General features: G+C 39.9%; 1 protein-coding gene across 1 annotated transcript in view; it reads right to left on the bottom strand.

The window, feature by feature from the left end:
- The window catches only part of SLC36A4 (solute carrier family 36 member 4), a 261,549-nt gene that overhangs the window by 159,891 nt on the left and 83,749 nt on the right, over positions 1–17,909 (bottom strand). The window contains exons 9-10 of the mRNA XM_019496431.2: positions 16,699–16,868; positions 3,986–4,155 (exon numbers count right to left, since the gene is read on the bottom strand). Coding sequence (XP_019351976.2) covers positions 3,986–4,155; positions 16,699–16,868 — 340 coding nt within the window. The remainder of the gene's footprint in view (positions 1–3,985; positions 4,156–16,698; positions 16,869–17,909) is intronic.

The following is a 17,909-nucleotide window of genomic DNA, read 5'->3' as shown; positions in this document are numbered from 1 at the left end:
ACTCATTTGCAGTTAACCTCTCTCTCACAGAATCACAGAAAAGTATGGCTCAAAAGGGACCTCTAGAGATCATCTAGACCAGTGTTTCTCAACCAGTGGGACGCATCGTGTACGTGGAACTCATTGCCCAATTGAAAAAAATCAAAATTGTTTGCACAATTATAGCAAAAAAATGTAAAAAATACACTTTTTGGAAAAAATGGGGTTTTGTTTTTATCATGGTGGGACCAGGGTTTTTTTTACAAAATGGTTGGTGGGTCTCAGGGTGCAAAAGGTTGAGAACCGCTGATCTAGACCAACCTCCCTATCCAAACTATCCCATACAAATCCATGTCTAACCTACACAGTCAACCCTGTCTCACAACCACAAGACGGAGCATCCTAACATCCTACAGATAAAGCGGGGGACAATGGTGGTCAGTGTCCTGGTGCTGCAAAAGTTGTTAAAATACACTTGAGAGATCCAAGAAGAAGGCTACACCCCCTGCTATAGACAGCTTGTGGGGCAACAGAGCACTGTGGGATGCTGGGACAATGAGTATCATCACCTTATCATACCCCAAGCTAAAGAGCATTGCCACTGCAAGCTGCCACAGTTAACTTGAAATTAACTCTGGCAGAGGGATATGGCTACAGGCTGCACATTTGCACTACGCTGAAATGCTTCAAATGGGAAGTGCTCCAAATTGGAGCTGAATTTGGAGTGCTTCAAAAGTACATCTGTACATGGCCTCAGATGCAATTGTAGAAAAGAGAGGTTCTGAAGGGAAAATATAAGTTTACAATGTAACTAGTTAAATATGCAGGACAGCCTGTAACCCTGCTTGGGATCTTTATCTGAATAGATAATATACATTATATATACACTCACCATAAGTTACAACTTGAAAACCTGTTGCAGCATAAAAATATGTTTTTGTATCATGCTGCAAAAATGAAGTCAAAGGTTCAATACAATATTACCAATTAAATGAGTACTGCCTACATACATGCAGATCAATATTATTTTAATACATGCTTCTTAAGATCTATCACTAATGGGAATATTCCAATAATTCAAAAATTCCAGCTAAATAAGGGTTTTAGAACAAAAGAAAGTAAATATGCTTGCTTTTTCTTCCAGGTGCTCAGTGATAGACTTTGGAGGTTTTGAATCCTACAAGGGACTACACATTATATTAAAAATAAAATCCATCTGTATCACCTGGAAGCATGTAGGTCTGATGGTCTAATTGCACAATCTTGTGTCCCTCACCTCATGTTATTTCTTCTTCATGATGTATCTTCTCTGTACTTGTTTGTCAAATCCTTCACTTAACACAAACTTCTTTGGGCAGTGACCACATGCCAGTTCTCTGTTAAATGCCTAGCAGATTTGTAACTTTTTTTGGAAGTGAATCTATGGCATTCAAAAGCTTGTCTAATTTTATTCCAACCATTCAGTTGGTTCAATAAAAAAAATATCAGATTAAAAAAAAAAATCCTTGTCTCGCATAATTCCTGGACTATCATGGCTACAGTATCACTCTAACACTAGTAGACTTGTAAAACAATAAAATGATGACTTGTCTGATTCTGATTTGAGAAATGCAAAATGGAAGAAAAAAAAAAAATCAATGCCATCATGAAAGATTAACTGGATTTCTCAAATCCTCAGTTAAAAATCTAATGTGTTATAATTATCATAAACTCTTTTTTTGTTTCTAGCAGATGGGTTTAAGTTGGCAAAAGCCCCTTTAGGGCTTCTACACAGTCCAGACATTACAATATATTTTGTCACAGATACCATTCAATAAATGTTTTAAAAATATTGTTACTGTTAACCGGATTTAAAAAAAGCTTCTTTCTAAATTGCTTTAGCAAGCATGTCTAGTTCTTGGCAAGAGTGAAGCAGTGTTGTAACCAATTCCTGATTATAACCAGTGCCTGATTTTAAAAAAAAGGATAAAACTAGAAGATGGGTGTAAACGCACAGCAGTGACAATGGGTTAAAAGTTACTGCAGTGTAAGTACAAGAGACATTGCCTTGCTCTTGGGCAAACAAATCTGTATTAACTATCCAGGTGTGAGGACCTGGACGTAGGTAGTCTGACCTAGTATGTAGACCACTGAGGGAAGGCAGGACCCAGGGGCAGAGTCCAAATCACAAGCCAGGTCAGAGTCAGGAATCAGGGATCAGGTTACCAGATCCAAAGGCAAAATCCAGAGGCAGAGCCCAAAGCCAAGTCAAGGTTCAGGGGTTGAGACCAAAATTATCAAAGCAAAGCAGAGTTCCCAAAAGCAAAAGTCTAGAGGCAGAACAAAGCAGGGGAGGAAGCCATAAAACCAGAAAACATGGGATGCAAAGAAGCCTACCACATCAGCTCTTCAGGCAGAATTGTTATCTAGCCTGCAGTCTGTTGCCACAGGTGGACTTAAAATGAGGAGTCTGCTCTCCCCAGTAGCCAATCAGAAAGCCTCAACAGTGGCCACCTGATTAATTATGTATGGCTTCTGGCAGGTTTGGCCAGCTGGGCAATTACTCCAGGCTTGGCTGCCTGTTAAGGTCCATGACACCAGGTAAGGAAGTAATAGAGATGTAAAAATGAGAAGAGTACCAATGTAGGAATACTTTGAAGCCACATATTTTATGGTTTAAAAGAGGACAAAGGCAGCTGGGGTAGTGCCACAAGCATCACAACTGAATGTTCAAAAAAAAAAAAAAAACCAAGAAGGGGAAGTGAAGGTAAGAATAACTGGAGACTTGGGAGGAGTGAAAGGAGTGTCATCCAACGTTTCTGTATGTGGAGAACCATGGAAGAAACAGGATGCAAAGCCTACAGGATGCTGAAAGGCAAACATAGGATAGGAGGGGAAAAAGAACATAGGATAGGAAGGGGAAAAAGGAGAGAGAAAGAGAAAGAAGAGGAAATAAAAAAGCAAGCAGTGAAACCAAGAAGACAAGATAGAGGTGGAAACCATCCAAGAGAAAATGGGTGCCAATTCCTCCCTCTTTCCTCTACTCCAATGTTATCTTTTGGTGCAGAAACAACAAATCAGAGGATTCCTCCAGAGCTCAGGGACATTACTGAATGAGCCTCTTACCCATAATGTGCTTGCCAAATGCATATCATTTGTACAATCTGCATAGAAATAATGTAATGCCAAGTACCAAAGGAAAAGAACCACTGTTGCTCCCATTATAGAGCCATAAATATCATAGCTGCTAAGAGAGGAAAGCCTTATCACATGATTTTTCATCAAGTGCATTGCTACAATCAAAAAGTTAACATTTTCAAATACTCCAGTAAAACATTTGGCCTTTCCTTGCACCTGTTCTACCATATCCCATCACTGAAATTTAGAGAGTAGCAAGCAGCAGTGTGGTCCTGCTATACAATCTCTCATTCATTCTCTTCAACTATTTTTTTTCCCTACGGGGAGGAAGGGTGGATAGGGGGAGGGAGGCTTGGAATTTAAACCCATCTCCTTACTTGAAATTAGTTTGAAGAGTTTACCTTGCCTTCATGTAAATGGACAAAATACTGACTCATAGCAAAGTAATCCAAAAAATCTGCAAAATCTTCCTTATAGAAAAAGGATCCAAGACTGAAAATGGAAGACATGTAACTTGACCCATCTCCCACTCATTACACAGCATATCCTAGTAGATGCTAACTGCTACTGCTAAAGGTGCAAATACTTCTTGTTACGCCACTGTGTTGTAATAAGGATGGCAAATTTATTGCCAAGAGAGACTTACATTGTCAAAGTCTCCATCAGTCTGACTCACCCAGATGTTGTCATACCATAAATCAAACCAAAGACTGCGGTACTGATGGTTGTTTTTTTTAATTAAATCCAGAAAATAAGCACTTGCAATGAAGTCTTGTATTGGCCCACTCCTCCCCTCTAACAATAGCTCAGAATGAAACCTCCTTTCAAGAATGCATGTTCTAAGACATTTAACAGCAAGAATCTCAATAAAGGTTGCATGTGTACTTACAGGTTGAGCAGACTAAGAGAATCCTCACCACTAGTTCACAGAAAAGCTTCCATTTATGCTGCACTTTTGAAGTGATGGCTGGAATGATGATCTCTGCTGGAACGTAGTACTGAATTGAGTACGTCACAAAAATCCCGAAGGAGTACAGAATTTTTACTGATTGATACAACCTGTTAAAAACATTTTTACAGGATGTGTTAGTTGCAAAGATTTTTTTTCAGCAAAAAGGATCGTCTCACAAAATAAAATATTGCAGATTGTTATGATATACAATTTTATGTACATGGTTGGTTGTATGTTTTATCCTTCTTTGCCCATCCCTTTACCACTGTTCACCTTCCTAGATTCAGAACTTCAGGGAGAAGGAGGGTGGCCCCACTTTGCTCATGCTTAAGCACTTGGCTATCACCAATTTCAACATGATTATTTCACTGGCTTAGAAGGTATGGCAGGTGGCACCTTGGAGACAAACTTGTTCAGAGAGGCTTTCTTAGACAACAATTTTCATCAGATGCAATGAAACTGAAGAATTCAGCATCTGACAAAGTAAGCTGACACATATGAAAGGACATGCCTCTGAACCAATTAGTCCATAAGCTGCTGCTCTGCCTTCTGCCTGGCTTCAGTCTAACACAGCAAACATCCTAACTACTTGGATTCATAGACATCATAGAAAAATAGGGTTGGAAGGGACATCAGGAGCTCATCTAGTCTAACCCCCTGCTCAAAGCAGGACCATCCCCAACTAAATGGTCCCAGCTAAGGCTTTGTCTAGCCAGGTTTGAAAACCTCCAAAGATGAAGATTCAACAACTTCTCTGGGTAACCTGTTCCAGTGTTTTACTACCCTCCTCATGAGAAATGATTTTCAAATATCTAACCTAAATTTCCCTTGCTGCAACTTGAGACTGTTGCTCCTTGTTCTGTCATCTTCCACCAGTAAGACCAGTCTGGCTCCATCCAATTTAGATTCATAGATGTTAGGGTCGGAAGGGACCTCAATAGATCATTAAGTCCAACCCCCTGCATAAGCAGGAAAGAGTGCTGGGTCTAAATGACCCCAGCTAGATTTCAAACCTCCCTTCAGGTAGCTGAAAGCTGCTACAAAATCCCCTCTCAGTCTTCTCTTCTCTAGACTAAATAAGACATTCCCTCAGCCTCTCCTCATGTCATTTTCCCCAGCACCTTCAACATTTTCATTGCCCTCCACTAGACTCTCTCCAATTTGTCCACATCCTTTCTGTAGTGGGGGCCCAAAACTGAACACAGTACTCCAGATGTGGCCTCACCAGTGCTGAATAAGGGGGAATAAATACTTTCCTTGCCCTTCTGGCAACACTGCTACCAATGCAGCCCAGTATGCTGTTAGCCTTCTTGGCAACTAGGGCACACTATTGGCTCATATTCAGTTTATTGTCCACTGTAACCCCCAGGTCCTTTTCTGCAGAACTGCTGCCCAGCCAGTCAGCCCCCAGCCTCTACTGGTGCACGGAATTGTGCCGTCCTAAGTGCAGGACTTTGCACTTGTCTTTGTTGAACCTCATGAGGTCCAATCCTCCAACTTGTCAAGGTCATTCTGAATCCTAGCCCTACCCTCCAGCAGATCTACTACTCCCCCCAGCTTGGTGTGATCTGCAAACTTGCTGAGGGTGCATTTGTATGCCATGTTCCAGGTCTTTGATGCAGATATTGAACAAAACCAGCCCCAGGGCCAACCTCTGGGGCACTCTGCCAACAGGACATCAAGCTATTAATTACTATGCTCTGAGCCCGATGCTCTAGCCAGTCTTCTATCCACCTTACAGTCCATTCATCCAGCCCGTACTTCCTTAGCTTGCCTGTGAGAATGCTGTGGGATATCAAGTCTTGCAAAAATTCAAGGTATACCATATTCACTGGTTTCCCTTCGTCCACAGAGCCAGTCATCTCATCACAGAAGGCAATCAAGTTCATCAGGCATGACTTGCCCTTGATGAATCCATGTTTACTGCTCCTAATCACATTCTCCAAATGCTTAAAGTGAATTTCTTGAGGATCTGCTCCATGATTTTTCCAGGGACTGAGGTGAGGCTGACTGGTCTATAGTTCCCTGGATCCTCCTTTTTCCCTTTCTTAAATTTGGTTACTATGTTTGCCCTTTTCCAATCATTTGGGATCTCTCCTGATAGCCATGAATTTTCAATGATAGCTAGGGGCTCTGCAATCACATCAGCCAACTCCTTCAGCACCCTTGGGTGCATTCCATCCAGCCCCATGGACTCGTATACCTCCAGGTTTTCTGAAAAGTCCCTAACCTGTTCTTTCATCACTGCTGACTGCTCACCACCTCCTTCCAAAACTGTGCTGCCAGGTGCACTAGTCTAGAAGCTGATCTTGCTGGTGAAAAATAAGCTGAAAAAGGCATTGAGTATGTCAGCATTTTCTGCATCCTCTTTCACTAAGTTGCCTCCCCCATTCAGTAAGGGACCCACACTTTCTCTGATCCTCCTCTTGTGAATGACCCTTCCTGTTTCCCTTCACATCCCTTGCCAGCTGTAACTCCAATTGTGCTTTGGCCTTCCTGACTTCATTCCTGCATGCCCAAGAAATATTCTTATATTCCTCCCTTGTTGTTTGTTCAAGTTTCCACTTCTTAATAAGCTTCCTTTTTGTGATTTAGTTTACTAAAGAGTTCACTGCTAAGCCAAGCTGGTCTTCTGTCATACTTGCTAATCTTCCTGTACATCGGGATGGTTTGTTCCTGCACTCTCAGTCAGGCTTCTTTAAAGTATAGCCAGTGATCCTGGACTCCTCTCCCCCTCAGACTGGCTTCCCAGAGTATCCTGCCCATGAGTTCCCCGAGTGAGTCAAAGTCTGCTTTTTGGAAGTCCAGGGTCCTTATCCTGCTGCTCTCCATCCATCCATTCCTCAGGATCCTGAAGTCAATCATTTCATGGTCACTGCTGCCTAAGTTGCCATCCGCTACTCCATTCCCCACCCATTTTTCCCTGTTTGTGAGCAGCAGATCAAGAAGAGCATGGCCCCTATTTGGCCGATCCTGCACTTGCACCAGGAGTTTGACCTCAACACTCCAAAAACCTCTTGAATTGCCTGCACAATGCTGTATTGCCCTCCCAGCAGATGTCAGGGTGATTGAAGTCCCCTATGAGAACCAGGGCCTCTGATTGGGAAACTTCTGCTAGCTGTTTGAAGAAATCCTCATCCACCAGTTCCTCCCGGTCTGGTGGTCTACAGTAGATCCCCACCATAACATCACCCTTGTTACTCTCTCTTTTGACCCTAACCCAGAGACTTTCAATAGGCCTATCTCCAGTCTCATACTGAAGCCCTGAGCAATCATATGACTCTTTTACATAAAGTGGAACTCCTCCTCTTCTCCCCTGCCTGTCCTTCCTGAAAGGTTTGTATCCATCCATGACACTGCTCCAATCAGGTGAGCTCCCACCAAGGCTTTCTTATTCCAATCACATCATAGTTCCCTAACTGTGCAAGGACTTCCAATTCTTCCTGCCTGTTTCCCAGGCTCTGTGCCTTCATGTCCAGGCACCTGAGGTGACCAGTTGATCACCCTGATTTCCCAGGAAATATGAGAGCACCTCCCCTGAAGCCCCCTTCTGCTTGCTCTTCTTCCATATCTCCCTCTTCCCCACTTACCTCAGGGCTTTGGTCTCCATCCCATGATGAACTTAGTTTAAAGTCCTCCTCACCAGGTTAGGGAGCCTATCTGTGAAGATGCTCTTCCCTCTCTTCATCAGGTAGATCCCATCTCTTCCCAACAATCCTTCTTCTTGGAACACCATCCCATGGTCAAAGAAGCCAAAGCCCTGCTGGTGATACCACCTGCATAGCCAGGCATTGATCTGCAGGATGCACCTGCTCCTGCCCAGGCCCTTTCCCTCGACTGGAAGGATTGAAGAGAACACCACCTGAGCCCCTGCCCCCTTTATCCTTGCACCCAGAGCCCTGTAGTCACTTTTTATCTGCTCAGGGTCTTCCCAGGCAGTACCACTGGAGCCCGCGTGGATGAGCAGCATGGGGCCGAATGAGTCTCAGCGATATCTCCATGACATCATGGATCTGGGCTCCATGCAAGCAGCAGACTTCCAGAGACAACAGGTCAGGTTGGTAGATGGATCCCTCCATCCCCTGCAGAATGGAGTCTTCAACCATCACCACCCATCACTTCTTCTTGGTGACAGTCATCTTAATCCTTCCCACCTTGGGGAGGCCTGGCCTATCCTCCTGCACCAATGGAACATGCTCCTCGCCCTCTGTTGTTAGGGCTCCACATCTATTTTCCAGACAAACTGCTGTGCATGGAGATAAAAGATTTCTGCTTGCTGCCAGAGGTCACAAGCTTCCAGCTTCCACCTTCCTGGGAGTCCTTGTAAGCACTTCTTACTTGTTTAAAATTAGGCATGTGTCGTTTTTTTTTTTTACATTGGGGCTTATCACTTAATGCTTTATGCCCAACACCCAATATGTATATTTAGGTAGTCCCCATAACATAAGCAGTACAGAATAATTAGGGATCCTGGTTTTCTCTTCTAAAAAAAAAAAAAAAAAATGCCTGATAATAATTCTCTGTAGTTTTTGGCTCTGCATAACAGTCACAAAACTAAAGCACTAGCAAAATGGTTAGACCTTTTGCATTAGTAACTTTTGAACTAGTAATCTATTCCAGTAACAGTTACTAAAACTACTTACATTTTTTGGTAATTCTAGGCAGCAAATAAATAAATAATCAATGGGATTTTAGTAATGTTAAGTGACTAGCTTTTTCTGAAGAATGTTTTCACATTTTTATTTTACTTAGATTTGTAGAAGTTCAGTGAGTGTATGTAGAGCCATAAAACCTGCATCTGTGATTGATGAATGTGACCCAATTTCCATGAAGCAGCCACACTTTAAGACCCCAGTTCCCAATATTACATCTCAAAGCAAAGATCTGCAGTTGTAAAGAATATTTTAATTGCTACAATTATACTCTTCTCCTTTTCCCCTGCAACATACTTTACAACAAAGCACACAGAAGTTTGGCAAGGTTGTGGGGAAAGGAAGTTCAGCCCTAGAGCTAACCCTTACTCTTTTGAAAAGTCTGAGTTTTACTCACAGATAATAGAAAGAACTTCAAAGAACTATTACTACCATGACTTTACAGTGCCAACACGTCTCACTGAGCCACCACAAACATTTAATGAAAACAAAAGCAAAAAGGTAGCATCACCATCAGGACACATGGCTTTAATGAAGTTGATTTTAACAGGTGGGCCTAAGGTTTCAAAGTGGTGATTTTACATAACTAATTTGAAAGGGAAAAAACACACCTTAGAGGAGCCTGGTTTTCAGATGTCATTAAATTCATCCTCTGAAAAAATCAAGACCCTATTATGTATCAAGTTGAGTATCCAAAAACTAAAGTACCCCCCCAAAAAATCCCTAGTCACTTCTGAAAGTAGAGGCAATGGCTCCAGGAAGTCTAGTTATTTCAAACTTCATTCTAGACTAATGATGCATTCACTCTTTTGTTATTTGTGTGAAATGCATTCTAATTATTCAGTGCTTTGCTTTGTTATCCTATTAGGAAGTATCATAACACACAAAGGGAGTGCTATAAATTAATAATTAGCATGATTAATTACAGTGACGGAGGGGAAGAGGTGGAAAGGTCTATGCGATTAGTAGGTCTCATTTACTGCACCAGGAATCAGTAGGAGTACATTAGTGTAAAGAGGTAGGAAGATTCCCAGTAAAGAAAAAGATAGACTTATCTCTATGCTGCAATCACAATTTCTTACAAAACTCAACGGAATATCTGTACTGCTCAGCTACTGACAAACAAGCAAACAAACACAAAATCTAACAACATCTTATCAAATAATAGGCACAACAACATCAAAAGTTTAACAAAAATGTTATTACAAAAGTAACAAGTTACACACAGGACAAATTATCAAGAGAATATAGATTCAAAATCAGGTCAAACACATTCTATACACTGAATCTAGTTTAAAAAATCCTAAAGTACCTTCCAGGTTAATCCAAATTGTTGACATGCCCCACATGAAAAAAGTCTTCTCAGGGACAAGTTTGGGGAGAGAATAGCTTGAAGAATTCTTAATTCCAAACCTAAAACAAGTGTTTTGTCTGGCTGGAAAATGGCCATGAACAAGGTTTGTGTTCTCCCCATTTCCTTCTCCAGGAGCAGTAAGCATCGAATATAATAGTGAATTATCATGTCCTGCTGGAAAACCATGTAGAAAGCCTGATTTAGTGTGATCTTGGATACAGAGGCACAACTAAGCATCTAGATCTTGGAAGCTGAGGTCACTGGGACTGAAAAACGGTGGCTTAGGGGAAAAGACATATCCCTCCCTTACCAGATCATTACTTGCTTCAGGTGGGAAGTCAGGAAATCACCATCAGCTCCATAACCACCATATCTTAGAACTGCTGACATCATTTCTGAATAAAACCTATTTGCAAGCTTAAGAGCAAAAGACTGTGCAGTCAGAGTTATGGGCTGGTGGGATGGGAGAGGATTTCAAATATATTTAACACTGTTAGGAACCCAGCTTTCATTTATGTCCCCATGTGTATTCGGGCATTTTAGTCCCTTAAAGTGCTTTTGAAAAAAATAAAAATAAAAAAAAATCTTGTCCTGGGTTTAAACTTATTATATCAGCATTCATTCTGATCAAATTTTAGATGATCAAGATAGGATTTTGAGCAAAATAATAGTGCCTTGATTATGTATTAATTTTATTTAATGTAGTCATATTTATCACTATAGTTGATTGAAAAAAAGAGGGTGGGACAGGGCACCCGAAGGGGGTAAATCAACTCGGGTTTTCCACCTTCCTGCAGGCACTAAGTAGGTATATGAAAGTTTCCTGAGTGGGAATCTCTCAAAAGTTCTAGAATTTGGAACATTTATTGAATGTGCACTCCTAACAAATGGCTTGGCTTTTTATTAAAAGCAACAGCAACTTTTATTTCGGTATTTTATGATCTCAGGATTTTATGACGGATATTTAATTCACTTAAGGCATTACAGCTTCTGAAACATTTTCTCAAGCTTTAGGCTAAAACAGACACTTTATAGGCTGTTAATCTTCCAAACAGACTAAGTCTTTCCAGTTTTTTGTGTTTGTTCCGTTACTACTCTAGTCATTCCATAATGTTGATAGCTGAATATTAAAATAGATTTTAGGTTTTTTTGACTACCAAAGGAGTGACTAATATTCTTGAAGCTTCTATAATATTCCTCCTTCATCCTCCTATAAATTATTTAGGCTTTATTTTACATGAAGAAATGTACAAAATTTACTAAATCAGTTTGAAATCACTTTAGTTAAAACCAGAAATTATATCCGCACAAGGAGGTGGTTGTATGACACTGTACCAGTTTAGATAAAATTATTACTATTAGATCAATTAAATTATTAAGGTATAATTTCTCATGCAAATGAGGTCATAAAGAAAGAAGTTTACATTAAGCAAAGGTGACTTTCACAACCTAGATAGGTAAAAAAATATAGCTGTATTTAGGAAATTTTAAACAGTCTACAGAACTGCAGAGGTTCTATGTTTTGGGGGACAGGGACTGCACCTGGCTAAGAGTTGGGACAGTACCTAGCGCAACGGAACCCAAGGCCAACTGAGGACTCTGCACGCTAATGCTCTGTATCTGATAGCTAACAACAGTAATGAAAACTGTAGTAGTATGGAAGGAAACCTGAATAAAATACCATTTGACTTTAAAAAGTCCATACACAAAAGGCTTCATTATAAACCACTCAGCACAACACAAAATATTTTTGGATTCTGTGATCTTCAGGGCAAAATCTGTGTCCTCCTTGTGTTTGGTAAGCAAATGGTAATTGCTAACCCTATATAATGTATTATAATTATTATGTTCTACAAAGAATGAATTCCAAGAAGTCCTTTTAGTAGTGTTGCCTCTTCTTACCCGAATGCTTAGCCAAGAGTCGGCATCCTCAGGTTATTTTAGTTAGGAGGCAAGTTCAGTGATGAAGTCAGGTATCTTTGATGCAGTCTATTTATTCTCAGGAATGTACAAAGCCCTGTTTTCTTGAACTTATGAGGGATTGTACAACCAGAGAATTTCTCTGCTCACAGTTCAAATACCTTTCCACTATACACTATCATTCAGCAATCCCATTTCTCCCAGGGTGACACTTTAGTGCTGTTCAGTGGCATCAGGCTTTCCTATCAGTGGGATTGTATTTACTACCTCCTTCTCTTTTACATACAAACACCCCTTCCAAAAACAAAATCCTGCCATAACCCCTCTGTACAGATCATTCACATTTCCAAGAAGCCTTGCATGCATCTATGTTTTGGGCAGAAGACATGCTCAATTCTTACAGTGACCTTAACTGAAGTGTGGGAGTCAAACCTATCAGTCTCTATGCAGCCGACCACTTTATTAAATGTTTACCTGCAGTCATATTTCAAGGCCACAGAGATATAAAAATACTTTAGTTCCTTATCCACAGGTCTCAAAATCTGTAAGATAAGTCTTATCAGATGGCGGAGACAAAGAAGTTATTTTCCAGGCAGTGGTGAAGATCACAGCTCTCCACTGGGCCACCCATACCCAGACTGAAATTTCTAGGCTGGAAGAGGTAAGTTCTGAGGAAGAGCTTGAAGGAAGAGAAGGCGGCGAACTAAGTTTTCCTAAGAGTTTTCTTCTTTTCATAAAGGACATCATGAAAGAAAATACAAAAAATGTTTGTTGGGAAAAAATGGGTGATCAGGACTAACATCAGTAGTGAAGGAAGGAAAGGAGCTGACTTTGCATCAGGACAAAAGGAAAGATGCAGGTTGGATCTATGAAAATTACGGATGACTTTGAATTGAAGAATGAGAAGTACTTTTAATTTGCAATATCAGAATTTAACAGCATAAGAGTTTACAGAATTGGCTTCATCTACATTTTGATACTTTATAAAGTACCAAATAAAGTGATATTTTCTGAAGGCACCAGAGGATTAGAATATGAAAAGGTAACAATTTATTAAGATTTAAAATATATCAAACAATTATTCTTGGTTAATCAGTAACAGATTTAAAGCAGAAGTTTATTTCAAGGATTAGAAATTGGAAGTCCTGGTGTGCTAAAGCAAAGAATCAGAATTAAAAAGCTAATAAGATGTACCTCCAGGAGTGTAGCAGATTTTCCTATGCACTCAGGAAGCAGTAATCAATGGCCATGACACAAATGCCTTATCATCAACCTATCATAAGGAAAACCATTAATTGCTGCAGTGTGTACATGTACAGTTTAAATTATTACTAGAATTTACAAATCTGATATTAACCTATCTAAAAAAGAATTACATTTAAAAAAAAGAAGTGATGCTCTGATATGGTTTAGTAAGCAAGTGAAATAGCACTATGAATTAAGATAAAAAGCAAATCCATTTAAACTGCTATTCCCATTTCTCTGATAATTAATACCCAAATAAGTATACAGTGTTTTTAGGAAAAAGTATATAAAAGGCTAAATCACTATTTTACAATATATTTCTTTCTCAAATGGTCAGATCATATCACTTACAAGGATAGAATTTAAGTAGAGAAAGATTTTGAACCCTAAGTTGGAGACAAATAATAAATTTTAACAGAGCTAGAACATATTGCACATTATGTGGTGTGATATGACTCACTGGATTCAAGTACAACTTTGTGAATTTAATTTGTTAAGACTTGCTAATATCTGTACTGGTGATGGTCATCCTGTAATCTTGACATACAATTTATTTGTGAATTTCATAAAGGAAAAATATTTATTCTAAGATTACAATGTCTTTCCTAGCAATAATAATAATACCTCAATAATTACTATTACTACATGGGGGGGCAGATGTGATAAACTTGATTTTAATGAGGCTTTTGACACTGTCTTTTATGACAGTCTCACTAACCAGCTAAAAAAATACTAACTAGATCAAAGTATTGTAAGGCAGGTAGAAAATTTGTTGAATCATCACATTTAGTGTGTAGTTATCACCAGGGATCCTGGTTTTCTCTGATAAAAATAAAAGGTTCCCAACTTTTGGATTAAAAAAAAAAAACAACCTAAAATCCACATTTTTCCATGATTAAAATGAAGCACTACTAATATATATATGTATATGTGGTGGCGTGTCATTTTGATCACAGAAAAAAATGTGGATTTGGGGTCTTTTTTAATCCGAAAGTTGGGGGGTTTTATTTATTTATTTATTTTAAGAGAAAGCCAGGATCCCTGGTAATCACTGACTCAATATCTAGGTGGGAACAGATATCAATTGGGGCTCCCAGGGATCTGTCCTGGGTTTGGTATTCTTTATCATCTTCATTAATAATTTGGACAATGGGACCAAGTGCCCTCTTAGCAAATTTGTGGACAGCACACAGTTGGGTAGAGTTTCATATACTTCATAAGGTAGAGCTAGGATTCAGAATGACCTGAATAAACTGGAGAAATGGTGTGCAACCTATCTAATGAGATTCAGGAAGGACTTGTGCAGAGTCCAGCTCTTGGAACAGAATACCTGCATGCACAAATATAGACTGGGAATGACAAGCCAGGCTTCACTACTGCAGAGAAAGACCTGTGGATTACAGTAGACCATAAGCTGAATATGAACCAACAGTTTGCTCTCATTGCAAAAATAGCCAACAGTATACTGAATTATACAAACAGGTTTTTAAGACCCAGCTAGTAGGGCTGTGTGAAGCAGGCCCTATTCGATTCAGATTTGGATTCAGCCCAAATCAGGGACAGTGATTCAACCTGTTGATTTGGATCACTGTCCCCGATTCAATTCGGCTGAATCCAAACCTGAAGATTCAATGCCGATTCACCGAATCAGCAATTCAGACACAGGCACAGCCTTCAAAGTTTTTTTCTACATACCTTGAGGTAGCAGTGCAGCTCATGATCAGTGCAGTGCTGGGGCACATGTAGCGTCCCACAGGAGTGTGGGGGACTCTCCAGCATACTCAGCACCAAACCCGGAAGTGGACCAGAAGTACTTCTGGACCACTTCTGGGTCTGCCAGGGAGCACGCTGGGGGCCTCTCACTTGTGCCCTCCCAGTTCGGCAATTGGCCGCGGGGGGATCCTAGGTGTCCCCCCCAGACCCAGGAGGCACCAGTCACTGAGCAAGGTGGGCACAGGGGGCGGCACGACTGTGCACTCCCTGCTGGACCAGGAAGTAGCCCAGAAGTGCTTCTGGTCCACTTCCAGGTCAGCTGCCGAGCATGCTGGGGAGCACCCTGTGCTTCTGTGGTACACTGCATCTGCCCCAGCACTGCAGTGTTTGGAGCCCCTGCTACCTAGAGGTATGTAGAAAAAACATTTAAAGCTCTATCTACGTCCGAATCACTGAATCTGTCCAAATCGATTAGGAGAGATTAAAGCGTCCTCTGATTTGATTCGGATTCGGAGATCCAGCCACCAAATTGGGCTGAATCTCCGCTGAATCGAATCAGGGACCAAAGCTTCACACAGTCCTACCAGCTAGACAAAGCCTTGGCTGGGATGATATAGTTCAGGATGGTCCTGCTTTGAGCAAAGTGTTAGACTAGATGACCTCCTGAGGTCCCTTGCAACCCTAACCTTCTATGACTCTCTGAATTCCACTTGCAAACCAAGGAAAGGGATTCTTCTGCTCTATTCATCACTGAAGAGGCCTCACCTGGAGTAACATCCAATTTTGGGCCCAACACTTCAAGAAGGATGTGGATATTTTGGAAAGAGTCCAGCGCAGAGCAGCAAAAATTATTAGGAGCCTGGGAAGCAAAACTTATGAGGAAAGTCTGAAAAAAACAAGGGTTATATAGTCTGGAGAAGGAAAGACTGAGGTGGATTTGATAACAGAAAAAAGAACATCCTGCAAGATTATGCACATTTACAGATTTTTTTCTGTATCACCGGTAGAAGGAACCCAAAATTTGGGGATAAAAAAAATCCTTTAGGGAACGTGCATATAACAGAAGGCAATGCCATTCAGAGTTACTTGACCTAGCTCTGCCCATGCTGGCTTGGGAACTGGAAGCAGTACAGTCACATCAGCATGGCTCTGTGCTCTACCTAGTAAGTCCCACTTCTCAGCAGAACTATTCAACTAATGTTTGTTAATGCTAACATGGCTATGCTGTTTCCAGTTCCAGAGCTAGCATATACAGAGCTCACTCAGGGTCTCTTTTCACAGGACTTCATGTTATACAGAAATAGCTTACCAATATGCGTCTTTGGTAACTAAAGCTGAACTAGAACAAAATATTTCACATGTTGTTTTTTTACCTGCCAGTGTAAATAGATTAAGAACTATATACCTGACAACACTCAAAAAGTAGACACCACTGAGAATGACATGACTAATGGAAAGATGATTTTACCTTGGTATACAGCACTGGTACATGCTGGTACATATTGTGTACCAATCTGATGTCCACATTTTTAAAAGAAATTGAAAAACTGGAGAGGGTTCAGGGAAGAACCACACATGTTTCAAGAGCTCAATATGTTAAAGTTATTAACAGGTCAGAGAAGTGATGTGATTGATGCATAAGTATTTTAAAACCCAATATAAAATACCACAAAGGGCTGTATATGGAACATAAAACTCCCCTGCAAAGTATATTTAATTTCTAAAACTCCTGTAGAGTAAAACTTTTAAGTCATATATCCACCTACCATACATCTTGTGGCAGATTTAAGGTTATGCTGCCTTTGATTTCATCCCCAAAGCGTAGGTATCCTAGAGTGGCTAGTGAGATATACAAGGTCATAACAATTCCCATGCCAATATTCAGTGCTTGTGGGAAACGTGTGGTTTCTTTCATTCTATTTTCCAGTGGAAGAACCTGGGGGAAAAAGGTTTTAATAATAAATAATAATATACTAACAACACCTTTTCAGCCCACAATATCTAAAGTACTTTACACATTAGTTATATTTATATACATAAAGTAAAAACCACTTCAACCACTGAAAAGAACCTCCCTGTGTTAGAAAACAATATTCAGAAAAAGTAAAATCACACTATAATTTAGGTCAGGTAGGGGTAAAGACAACAATGGTGCCCAGATGAAAATGAATAATGAATATGAATAAAAATGAATATTACCTATACCAAGATGTTATTAGGACAACATTGGAAATATTTTTAGACTTATCTCCTAGTATTTATCCTTAAATGATTCACTGTAATGTGAAGTTTCCTAGACTGATCGTCTTCTTTTGTATGTGTAATCATTAATATTGGTTATTTTTATACCAAAGTATACCTAATACACTTCAGTTTACTGAAAAGAATTACCTAATAAAAATCACATAACTATGAGAATGTACCTGCCTTGCCTAGTTACTAACACTAGTTTATAATCTAGCCTCCAGGTTATGTCTGATTGGCAGTATGGCTCTGTAAATTAAACTAGCCTATCATCTCTGATTCCCATCCGGTTCAGATCACACATGGACAACAAACAGTTTTAGAGTCATAGGCATTAAGTTGACAGCAGATGCGTTTACAGCACATGCCCATTTGACACGTCAATATAATTCAGTTAGTAGTTAGCAATGTCCAGAGTTTGTTTAGTAAAAATACTGCTGGATAAGGTTTGAAAAGCAACTACAAGAAGCCTGTGCGCTCCCTCTTTTACTGACAACAATATCAAACCTCATACTTCATTAGAGAATGATTATAAACTTTAAAAACAGAATACTTTTTACATGACTATTTGTTGTTTTCAATACAAGAAATATAAATAAAAAAAGAGGACAGAATATAATGTGTCATCCACCACTTATAAAGAATGATATTTTTTAAAAAGAGAGGAAGGACAGAGCATAAAAGGATAGGACATCATAGAAAACGTACTTAAAATTGAATTAAGAAAGAAAAA

The sequence above is a fragment of the Alligator mississippiensis genome, chromosome 1, assembly GCF_030867095.1.
Source record: "Alligator mississippiensis isolate rAllMis1 chromosome 1, rAllMis1, whole genome shotgun sequence".
NCBI lineage: Eukaryota > Metazoa > Chordata > Crocodylia > Alligatoridae > Alligator > Alligator mississippiensis.
This window is presented reverse-complemented; position numbering and strand designations above follow the sequence as displayed.